Source organism: Gadus morhua, chromosome 20, assembly GCF_902167405.1.
Source record: "Gadus morhua chromosome 20, gadMor3.0, whole genome shotgun sequence".
NCBI classification, from domain to species: Eukaryota; Metazoa; Chordata; class Actinopteri; order Gadiformes; family Gadidae; genus Gadus; species Gadus morhua.
Window position 1 is genome coordinate 17,746,669 of NC_044067.1, and position 12,112 is coordinate 17,758,780.

Consider the following 12,112-nt stretch of genomic DNA (forward strand, 5'->3'; position numbering starts at 1 on the left):
GGGTTTGTTGTCGTTTGTTCCCCACTCGGACGCTGAATAGAGCAGCTACTCTGTGATATGTTAATGAGGAACAATTAGCATTAGGTGAGGTCCACCTCAACACTGCATCTTGTGTGTGTGTGTGTTTATTTGTGTGTCAGTGTTTGTGTGTTTCTGTTTGTGTAATGTCATCATATCATCATATCGACATGTGTTCTGAAAAACATGTTACATGTCTAAAGCAAATACTTGCTGAATCAGTAATCTACGTGAAATTAGGGTTTACCCACTAGTTTCTAATCGGGTAACTTAGCTGCCCTTGGTTTGACTCTACATTCTAAGTGGAAGCGATGGATATGACGCTCCTTGCTAACTAGAAAGATCCTTTTTCAATGGTTCTCGTATGGCTAGTTCCACTGGAGTAGGGGGCGTCTCTGTATAAGCCATGTGTCTGTAAAAAGGCGGATACTTAGTTCATAAACGGGGAGTAACGACATTCTCTTGAAACCTGTTCTGTTTTGTTTTCATCAAACTGTGCTTTATAGCACTGGACAAAATAGTAAATGGAGAAATGTGTTGCTATTTAAACTATGTGCAAGCAGGTTGTAAATAGGGGAAAACATTGGAAAAGCTATTTATTGGTCACTTTCATACCGTATAAATATAGGATGGAAAGAAAAAGAGTGTTTGAGACGGATCGCTATGCTCTTTATCATACTCCGAGGGTAGTGTCCCTTGCTTCTAATATAGCAGGCATACACACACGCACACACACACATACACAAACTAACACACGCACACAAAACCTCAATCACCTTCTCTCACACACACACACACACACACGCACGCACGCACGCACGCACGCACACACACACACACACACACACACACACACACACACACACACACACACACACACACACACACACACACACACACAGAGACACACGCACACACCAAGGGCAGGCAGTACTGAAAGACCTCCCCCTCGCATAGGCAGCATTAGCTCATTTGAAGTAGTGGGAGCCACAGAGCCGCTAGCTGTTATTAGCGTGGCAGTGGGCCGTTGTCCCGGTAGTGCTCAGTCCCGACCACTACAGCTATCCAGGAGCGGGAACAGGAGGAGTAGGAGGAGGAGGAATAGGGGCAGAAGGAGGAGGAGTGGTGGGAGTTGAATGCCCACCACACCCTTGCATGTTGTGCGCCAGGGGTGGGTTCTCTGAGCAGGGCTGTTCCTGGGTCTAGTTTTTGGGGGACGAGACCACGGACCATCGTCCACTCAGGTAAGAAGAGGCTGCTTCTCTTTCAGGCAACACATGACAAACTTTATATTTACACAGCAACACATCACATCAAACAACTTTTGGTTTTGAATCATTAAAACACACTTAAAAGTGTAAAATCTGAATTTAATATAGTGAATATGCCAGTGCCGACAAACATTTTAACAACTATCTGTTAAGATAATCAATTACTTGCTCTATTATCTGTTGATGAAGAATGTTTTGTTTAAGTTTGCTTCTGTGGTGGTCTGGGCTAATCTAAGAGCAGTGCACTTGTTGCTGCGCCCGGGGGGGTAATTAAGGTCTGGGGGGCAGTGGGTCGGGTGGCTCTGCGTCCTTCACTACAGGTTGTATCTACTCTCACTTTGGGAGACAGGCAGGTGGATAAATAACCCGCTGAAATAGATGGTGATCGCGGAGAGGTCCTCTTTCATGGGGTACGTGTGTGTGTGTGTGTGTGTGTGTGTGTGTGTGTGTGTGTGTTTGTGTGTGTGTGTGTGTGTGTGTGTGTGTGTGTGTGTGTGTGTGTGTGTGTGTGTGTGTGTGTGTGTGTGTGTGCGTGTGTGTGTGTGCTTACGCCTGCATGTGTTTGTGGTCACCTATACCTCGGACTTGATACTCGAGTCGTTTGATGAGGTTTATCAACGAGTTAGGTCTCTATATGGTAGAACACATGTACATAGAGTATTTGTTATATTTATATAAATTATATTTACTTAAGATTTACCTCTATGAGCTACATCCATTGGCACTGAGTGAATCTCCATAATAAAATAGACTAGAATAATTGACAGGTGCAAAGTAGAAAGCATGCACATGCCGCATAGTTCTCAGCTAAACTACTTGATTACCAAATGTAAAAATACTCGGCAGTAAACATCTAAATAGATAGACACAAATGTTAAGTGACAGGACAGAATGTTTCGGTGGAAAACATTGTCTACCCTCTTAGGAAGGGCAGACACAAATACAAATTATGATTGAGAGAGAGTTAGAGAGAGAGAGAGACCGACAAAGACTGACAGAGACTGACAGACAACTAGACAGAGAGAGAGACACACACACATGCACACACACACACACACACACACACACACACACACACACACACACACACACACACACACACACACACACACACACACACACACACACACACACACTCAGCCACCACGCTCTGTCCCAGTACACTATCGTGTTGGCGAGCTGCCTCTCAGGGTCAACCAAGCATGCATATCATGAAATCCCACAATGCACCAGTACAAAGCTTACTTTTCATTTTCCAAAGTTCTGATGGAGATATGTACAGGTTCAGATATCCCCACGCACTTGCACAAACACACGCACGCTGACACACGGAAGGTCTTTGTGTGCACCCATTCCACCCTGTGCAATCTGATTCTGAATCGTCAGATACCTAGTCATGGGTTATGAGGTATCATGGGAGCTGTAGTCACAGTGCAATCATCTGATTCACTCAATGTCCCCCGTGATTGCTCAACAAGAATACTGTTTGCAGCAATATATTTCTGTTACTGGTTTGTAAACAAACGTGGTAATTACTCAATAGCTACATAGTACTCACTCCTCCTAATAATCCACATTTCATGCCCATGTTGTTTTTCCTTCTATCTACTCTGCTAATCTGATCAGCGCCAGAAGCTTTGTTGCTCAATGTTCAAACCCTCACGTGTTTTCTAGTCATGAAGAAGCTGCTTCTTGTATTCGATGGAGGACCCATGTGTCACAAGAGGGACGTGAACTCTATGTGTAGTTGGTCTTGAAAGTATAGAGAGAGACCATTAATACTGATTTGTTATGTTTAGCACCGTGACTGCTAAACACACTGCCTAGACTAATGCAGAATCTATACTGCACAGGCTATATTTAGCATGTAGATGCTAACTTTGATATACATGGTGAAGCTTGTAAGATCAAGAAATCACAGGCGATTTGTGTGTGTGAGTTTGCGTGGGTCTGGGAGTTTGTGTCTTTGTGTGTGTTTGCCTTTGTGTGTGTGTGTGTGTGTGTGTGTGTGTGTGTGTGTGTGTGTGTGTGTGTGTGTGTGTGTGTGTGTGTGTGTGTGTGTGTGTGTGTGTGTGTTTGTGTGTGTGTGTGTGTATGTGTGTGTAAATCATTAGAACTTTCATATAGCTAATTATAAATGCAAAACTGCATAACAAAGAGCTTTCAAGAGAAAAGACACAACAACAACATGTGCGCTTCCCTGTGTTCTTTCGGTGACTTGTGTCTTTGTCTTTCTCGTGGGCAGGGGAAGCCTCCCACCCCCTCTGATGAGGATTTTCCAGCCATGACTAAGAGCTTAGAGCCTCTAGTGGGAGCTCCCCTCCCCAATTTAGCCATGGGAGTGGCCTGTGTGTGTGTGTGTGTGTGTGTGTGTGTGTGTGTGTGTGTGTGTGTGTGTGTGTGTGTGTGTGTGTGTGTGTGTGTGTGTGTGTGTGTGTGTGTGTGTGTGTGTGAATTTATATATATAGGATATATTTATATATATGTATGTTTGTGTTTTTGGGGAGAGAAAGAGGAAAGGTTCTGTTGGTGTGTAAAAGACCGTTGTCAACATTTCTATAATATAGTTTGACGTGTGTGTGTGTGTGTGCGCATATGAATGTGCCTATGAGTGTTTTCATTATACCAAAGCGTCATCAGTACATTAGCGCATGGCAACATCTCGGCGACAACACCAAGCCAGGAGCAGATATTGTGTTGGAGGGGCCCACTGGTCAGGTGACGTGGGGCCGTGGGGCCCGTGGGGCTCCTGGGCAGAGTGATGCTGTACTGGGTGACCTCATCCTCCTTTCCACCACACATGCCACAGCCCCGGCTCATTTCCTGAGGGCTGGTAGAATAGGTAGGGCCTGAGCCAACTCTGGCTTTCGCTGCAGTTTCTTGAGAAATAGCCACACATTGAGGACCCATAATAACTCCTGCACTTCTCGCTTTCTCCGTTCATTTATTCCCTAACATAGTGGGTACATTTTGTCGATCCAAACCTCAAACATGGATGACTTCTTCTGACTGAAGTTAATATGTTGATGTGTATTCATCCTTTTCTATCAGTATTTTGATCTACTACTTTGAACCTTTTGGTGTACATTTTGTAGATCTAAAGTTATGCGATGCACTGCATGAAACCATCGCACACTAACCAGTTCCTTTCCTTCTTCTTTTTTTCCGCTCTGTCATCTCCAGAAGTCATCCACACAGAAGGTCCTTTGGACGGTAGTTTGTACGCCAAGGTCCGCAAGAAGGAGTCTGCCGAGGGTTCGGTGACGGCTAACGGCCTGCCGCCCACCGCCGTCGACCACGCCCTACCCGCCGTCGACCACGCCCTCTCGGTGAGCAGCGACTCGGGAAACTCCACCGCCTCCATCAAGACCGACCGGACGGATGAAGCCGCACTAGCGGCCCCGCCCACTGCCCCTCTGAGCCAGACGAACCCGCCCTTCGTCGCAGAGGAGCAGCGCCAGGTCCCGGCAGCGACCCAGCAACCCCTCAGCCTCCAGGAGAAGCAGGAGCTGGACCAGCTGCTGAGCGGGCTGGAGGGCCCCCTGCGCCGGCAGGGCTACCTGACCGCGCCCCCCGCCCAGGCCGCGGGCAGGATGCTGCACCTGGTGCCCGCCCAGGTGCACGTCAACGGCCACCACAACGCCCTCATCTCAGCATCCAGCCCGACCACCAACGCCACCGCCGCCGCTGCCACCGCCAACAGCAGCGGCAACAACACCATGGACCGCGAGACGGACATCCTGGACGACGAGCTCCCCACCAGCCAGGAGGGGAACAGCGTGGACAGCCTGGGGACCTTCTCCTCCACCGAGGGCCGGGCCACACCCGCCGACCTCTACTACCAGTCGGAGGTGATCGTGACCAACGGGCAGGACCACGTGCCCTACCTGGAGCGCAGCGCGCCCGAGAGGCCCCTGGAGTCCCCCAGCGTCCACTACGGGAAAGCCGGAGGCATGACGCAGAGCGAGTCGGTGCCGACCTCCGGCGAGTACCCCATGGGTCTGAACGGCGGCCTGTACCGCACGCAGTCCTGTGGCGGGGAGCTGAAGTCCATGCCCAGAGCCCCCACCCGGACCACCAGCAGCAAGGACGCGGTCCAGCGGGGCCTCAACGTGTGGCAGAGGTTCGGCGTGCCGGAGGAGCCCATGACGGAGGGCCTCAGCTTCAGCCCGCCAAAGGCCTCCACGGCTGGCCAGAGCAGCCTGTCCCAGTTCCCCCAGCGCCGCAGCACCTCGCAGCAGGAGATCGAGCAGTCCATCGAGACCCTCAACCTCCTCATGCTGGACCTGGACCCGGGCCGCCCTGCGGTGCCAAAGTCCCAGAGCGCCCCGCTGAGGGAGGCCAGCGTGGTCACCACCCAGCCCTCCTTCTCCCAGAGCCAGGCCCGGCCCTCCTACCAGGCCGACGCCGCCATCCACGCCAACCATCCCGCCCACCCCGCCGGCCCCGTGTCCGACATGAGCCGCCACTTCGCCTCCCCGCCGGGCTCGTCCCACGGCCCCGGGTTCCAGGGCTACGCGACCCTTCCCAACGGGACGGGGCTACAGCCGCAGGCCTCCAGCGGTGGAGTGGGGCATTTCCAGCTGAAGCCCATCAACAACTACCCTCCCAGCACCATGGCCCTGGCCACGGAGGCCCCGGAGATGGAGAGGAGCCCCAGCGCAGCCTCTGCGTCATCCCAGCCCAGAGAGGCGGATTCGGATGAGGTGTTCAATGTAGAGGGCCTGGTGGCCCAGCGGGTGGCCGGTGAGTTGTTATGTTAAGTTAGCACAGTGTGTGAAGTGAAACAAAAACACTCATGCGAATGATTTCAATGGTTAGTTTGTGTACAAACATAGCAATGCATTTCATATAATAATGATGAATAATGATGATGATGATGATGGTTTGTTATTAGGCAAAATTAACGTAAGAAAGCAAGAATGAATGCGTAAGAATGTCTGAGATTGATAATAATGATGTCAATGGTACAGTTTTTGCAGACTTAGCAAAGTCTGTGTTGACAAGTTTGAAATCTTTCTTGGCAAAAGTTGCCCCAAAAAAGTTGTGGCAAACTTTGAAAGGTTACACAATGCAGATAAAAGTTTAACCACGAAGCCTCAGATGCGATAATCCATTGGTGCAGCATCCAGGCGTGTGTTCAAAGCGGGCCTGGAAACCAATCCAAAGCAAACAGCAACACCATGCCAGTGCCATCTATCAGTATGGACAGCCGGCCTCTCACTCTGTGTTCACAGTTCTGTTCAAACAGTGACCCGTCCCTCCTTATCTCCCCTGTCAGCTCACCAGCGGCTATCACACAGGCTCAAACAGGAAGTGGTCTTTTCAGACCAGGAAGTTGACAGCCCCAAAGCAAATACATTAGGCTTGTCCTGCCGAGTAGAAAAAAAAGTGGAATGAGACAAAATCCACATAGGGAGGCTGTGTAATGGCTGAGGCACAGCAGAGAGCCGGGGTGATAAGAAATGTCAGAGAGAGTTTGCGTGGAATCAACAGCAAAGTGCACTTTTGAAGCCCAGACACTAAAAAAGGTTTATCTTAACAAACACAACTGGTTGAACGTTTACGCCACATCATCATTTCCAGTTTTACTCACTGTGTTCCAGCAGGAGCCTTAAGTGTTGATGATGATAAATGACCCCTTCCAAATATAAGTACTTTATGTTATTTTCCTTGTGTTGACATTCAAGGATTATCGTTCATCCATCCGCCTTCTCCTCTGTTATGGTTACAAACATGCTACTTAATTTCATCATTCATCAATCCTGTTTCCTTTTTACTTTCTCTCTCCTTGATTTGACCTAAACCAACTCTCCCTTTATTTTTATTTTCCAACCATTTACCATCTTTTCCCAGAGTACTCGGCTCGGGCACAAAGTGTCCGAAAGATTTCCCTTCAGTCTGACCACCAACGTTCCCAGTCTCCCTCTGGTTGGTTTGTCCTCTGCTGCGTGCATCCAATTTGGGTTCTGTGTTGTCCTTCCTAATCCAACTCTTAATGTGTCATCTGTGATCCAATGCCTGTGTCTTGATTGCAGTCTCCTGCTGTGCAGATGTGTATTTTCTCATGTGGTGTCTTCGCCTCTGTTTTTCCTACTCACTCATACCATCTTCACCTTATTTGTTGTATTCCACTGTCAGCTGTATTCACTCTCACTGCTCAAACAAGCGTTTTCAGAAAAGCCATAGCTGTTTAAATTGCCCTTTTCTCCCACAAGGTGTGATGTTGAATAGCCATAACAAATTGCATTCCCATCTGTGTGGACACTTTTACACGTGATGTCACTATAGGGCATATTTCAAAATGGCTTGTAATGGCTGACCAACCTCACACCTGGTTGTAAAAAGGGGCCCTTTAAGAAACATGCACACCGCTATGCTCAGCCCACTCGAATGTCCCTGGTCAATCGCTTGTCTGGTCTCTTATCCGGTCCATGCAACACACAATACAACACGCAGATGTCGTGTTCTTTTACAGGAACCTCGGTTTAGCCCCCTTCTTATCTTGTTGTTCTTCCATTCTTCATGTTCATTAATCAAATCACACAAATCTTTTTTTTAAGTTTCACAATCACCTCAACAGAAATAAGCTGGATAACGTTGAGTCTCACCAGGGATGAGACAAACAGAGCACAAAGACCTCTCTGTCCGCGGGCCTGCCGGAGTGCATGTCACAAGAGACCTTTATTTTTTTTTCAGACCAAACTTGGGTAACAATAACAGGGCCCAGGAAAACACTGGGCTCCTTTCTTCGCTCCTTTATAGCACGCCCTGTTTCCCTCCGCCCGTCAGACAAGACAGTGAAAGGACACCCAATCCAGAATGGGACGCACAGGGCCCGGTTGAACACATCATCGAGTTCTAAGCAGTCTGAGGGGAGGGTTTAGAGCGGGACACTGACCTAATCTGTCTTTTCAGGGGCCCCCAGGAGTGCCCTGGTCTGGTTTGTTATCCAGGGCCCCCAGACATTAATGTCTACGAGGTTTCATAGACAACAGTGCCCTGTAGAAGTAGAGTTAGAACGCTTGAGAGTATTAGGGTTAGTTCTGAGATCAGATAGTATTACTGAATATATATCATGATATCGATGTTCAAATATGTATATTATAGATGTACATTTTCTTTTTTTCATGGTCTCAGCCATCCACTGTGTAGAATTACAATATAAGTAACAACATGAGAGATAAAATCCACGTTTTGAATCGGAAATGGGGGTAAAATTCTCCCACCTGATCAACCTTCCAATTATACATACATACCTTCGTACCAACCTGCAGTCTCCCCTTGCATAACCTCTTGCACGCAGTGTGCATAACCATATTGTGAAAAGAACACGTGTTTTTCTTGCTAATGTAAATAAAATAGCGAGAATCTGATCTAAAGTTTGTTTTGGAATCAACATTATGCTGCTCCACATGTTTTGTATATTGGATTAAATATTCGACTAAATTAAAAAGGAAGAAAGTGAAAGAAAAAAATGTCGGGATCCTGAAGAGCCATGGGAATCTCACGCCGCTCCAGCTGGAAGCCATTACTCGTTGCCAAGGCAACGGGCCTCGTGTTTGACAGCGCTCTGCTGTAGAGCTGTGCGTCTCAGATACATCTGGTTTGCGTGTTTCCAGCAACGGTTGCATGGAGGGGTTTTGGAGGGATGGGAGGGAGAGGGGGGCTGGAGATGTGGTGTTGGGGTTCCTGCATGCGTTCCAAGATGTACTCGAGCACACACCCACCACGTCCATCTCCTGAACATGTCCCTGTGTCTGTGCCAGGCCCTGGGAACAAGATAGCTGTGTTGATGCTAGGTCGCTAGAACAAGATGGTGGTTGGCTGCTAGGGCCTTAGAACAAGATGGTTGTGTTGGATGATAGGTCCTTAGAACAAGATGGTTAAGTTGGATGCTAGGCCTGTAGAACCAAGATGGTTGTGTTGGATGCTAGGGCCTTAGAACAAGATGGTTGTGTTGGATGCTAGGGCCTAAGATCAAGTTAGTTGTGTTGGATGCTATACCTTGAACAAGATGGTTGTGTTGGATGCTAGGGTCTTAGAACAAGATGCTTGTTCGGATTCTAGGTCCTTAGTATATTCTGCCATTATGTCATTCAGCAGATTCTAGTCTCCCTAAGTAACTTAACTTACAACTGAGGTTGAGAACAATCAACGCATTCAAATTAAAATGAGTAGTAGACTTTTTATTGGCGACTGTGTGATTGGCAGGTGGTTATCATAGGTTTTACAGTATTATGGAACCATAATGATCAGCTGCATATTTTCATCCACCATTAGAAAACCATTATAATTTTTCATAATGAAAATAATGCTAAACCCCAGATTATCAGAATGACAGTTTGTGGTTGTCTTACTCGGGAACCGTTGGGGAAATAGTTTTCCTTTTTTTATAACCACCTAAAGTATGTCTCTCTGGCAGTAGGCCTCACTCCCAAACATCTCTAACTGTGTCTTTACATTTTCACAGCTGCAGGCGAATGCTATCGCTAACTCCACCACATGTCTTAGCTTTGGCCCGCTCGGGTTTAAGAGAGAGGTCAACAGAAGAGGCGGTAAATATTGTTCATGGTTTCCATAACACTCAGTGCTCTCTGATGGGTGTGTCTGTTAGGACCTCATGGATCAAGGCCATCCATTGCATCTTTGTTGGGACACATTGTTAGCCAGCCTTTGTTCCTTTGTTTACATGAGTAGTTATGGGGATTTAACTAATATATTTATTATATTTATTAGAAGTAGGGAGGTGTCTCTCTTAGTCCCAACAGTACTGCTGTTCAAGGGGGAAAACGGCAATCAATCCGAGTACTCTGTAATCAAAATGCTAGTAGCTAATCAATTAATTGGATAGCCATAGTTTCAGCTGACGTTGTTATAAACTACAGGGAGGGAGAACCTTTTCCGATAATGGTTGCTTTGAGTCGAGTCAGGATATAAAGTGAATTACGATAGTGTTTCACAATTGCCCTCTTTCAGCTCTCAACCTTTCTGTTGGGGAGGTCGTCGTCTCAACCTTTCACAAACTTTCAGCCAAGGCGTACACAAATAGTCAAAGTTTCCTTCAGAAAAGACGCTGCTCAAACACTTAAGTCAGTAAACTGATGATTTGTACCAAGTCAATTGTACCAGAAGTTCCTGATACCTGCTGTTTTAAAGAAGCCAAATAGAGTGTCTTAGCCACAGTTTCACAACACGAGGACTGCAAAATTCCAGATTCTGAAACACTCAAGCAAACAAATCATGCTTTGTGTCAGATAAAACTCACTGAGTGTATCCTTCTAACCCCAATGAGCCTGCTTGACGCAACCCTTTGTGTGTGTGTACGTGTGTGTGTCTTTACACTGCAGTCGTTGTCAAGTCTACATTTTGTACTCGTCCAAGGCTGTGCGAGAGCCACAGCTTGCCGGGCTTTCAATGCATCCCAGTGCATCCTCATGCCTCGCTTCCAGCCGCCCGTGCGACCGTTAAAATAGTCCCCACTCCCCCATGTGGAAACCCACACGTCTCCGGAGGCATCTAAGCAAGCACCCTGCGAAAGGGGACCTCAGAATGACGGCCTGATGTTGGGTTCTTCACGACGCTCTAGGCTATAACGAATTAGAGCAATGAGAACGAGAAATAAGTTTTGCGGGGTCTTACGCAACTCTGTGTTTGTTCCCGCTCAGGTGTCCAGTCTCGGGGGATTTCGTTTGAGGACCCCACCGCCCCGTCGCCGCGCCACCGGGTGCCCAGCGACGGAGGGCAGTTCCAGAACGTTCCGGACGGCAGCGTTGACGCCACCTGCCCTGACGGACCCCTTCGCTCGCCCATCCGCTGCGTCTCGCCAGAGTTTGTTAACGCCATCGCTTTGAACCCCGGCGGGAGACCCAAGGAGGTAAGGGTAACTTTATATTAGATTTCTGCTGTTTTTGCCCTCATGAGCTATCTGGATGATATCTGATTGTGCAATTTATTCTTGTATCGCTATCGTATTCACGTAATCATCTAGCGGCCCGCCTGTAAATACTTGGGATGTAGCTGCTATTGTTTGTGATATTAAGTATTTGTGTCATTATTATTTATTATATGGTCATATTTTAATACAATATACCTAGTTTCTTTTCAATCTATGATAAATTATAGACCGCAGTTGTGTCACAATAATTTCATTGACCATGATAAACCTTGTAATAAACTTTGAATCAAAAATATTAACTAACCATTTTCCCCTTGCTGTCTGTCTGTCTTTCTGTCTTTCTGTTTGTCTGCGTCCGTCCGTGGCCCTTCCTCTTTGATATTGTATTGATGCAAAAATTGTCTGTTCATTTTGTGTGTTTGTGTGTCTCTTGTGTTTGTGTTTGTATCTCCGTGGCCCCCCTACCCTGTAATATTCCTCCCCCTGCTGCAGAGGCACATCCACAGCTACCGGGAGGCCTTCGAGGAGCTGGAGGCGGGGGGGCCCGTGAGCCCCTCCCCTCTTGCTGGTGGTGAGGTCTTCCCCCAAACCCCTGCATTCCCTGTGTCGCCGCAAACCCCTTACTTCAACCTGTGTAAGTCCCCCGCCCCGCTGACAGAGGGCACTGTGGAGCTCTGGCGTAGGAGTAAGCAGTTAGTTAGCGAGAGAGAAGAAGGTTGTTTATTTTACTGTAGCCATTGTGCCGTGTTCCAATACCCGTACTATCCGTACTTACTAGCCACATTTTGAGTACGTAGTACGTTCCAATTCAGATCCGGCGAAAAGAAGTGTACTTCAAGGACCCGGATGTCGTACTCAAAACGGGCTAATCGTGAAGTGTGGATTGAAGGACACTTTCCGTACTCAACGGCAGCCATCTTAGCTA

The 12,112-nt window shown here is 47.7% G+C and overlaps 1 protein-coding gene across 16 annotated transcripts in view; it reads left to right on the forward strand.

Annotated features, from left to right (window-relative positions):
• tns1b (tensin 1b) overlaps nt 1-12,112 on the forward strand; it is a 175,325-nt gene that overhangs the window by 147,404 nt on the left and 15,809 nt on the right. For 12 of the 16 annotated variants that reach the window (XM_030343418.1, XM_030343423.1, XM_030343430.1 and 9 more), the window contains 4 exons: nt 4,473-6,035; nt 7,146-7,220; nt 10,958-11,166; nt 11,680-11,821. In XM_030343418.1, the coding sequence (XP_030199278.1) occupies nt 4,473-6,035; nt 7,146-7,220; nt 10,958-11,166; nt 11,680-11,821 (1,989 nt within the window). The remainder of the gene's footprint in view (nt 1-4,472; nt 6,036-7,145; nt 7,221-10,957; nt 11,167-11,679; nt 11,822-12,112) is intronic. The other 4 variants (XM_030343424.1, XM_030343427.1, XM_030343425.1 and 1 more) reach the window with 2 other exon arrangements.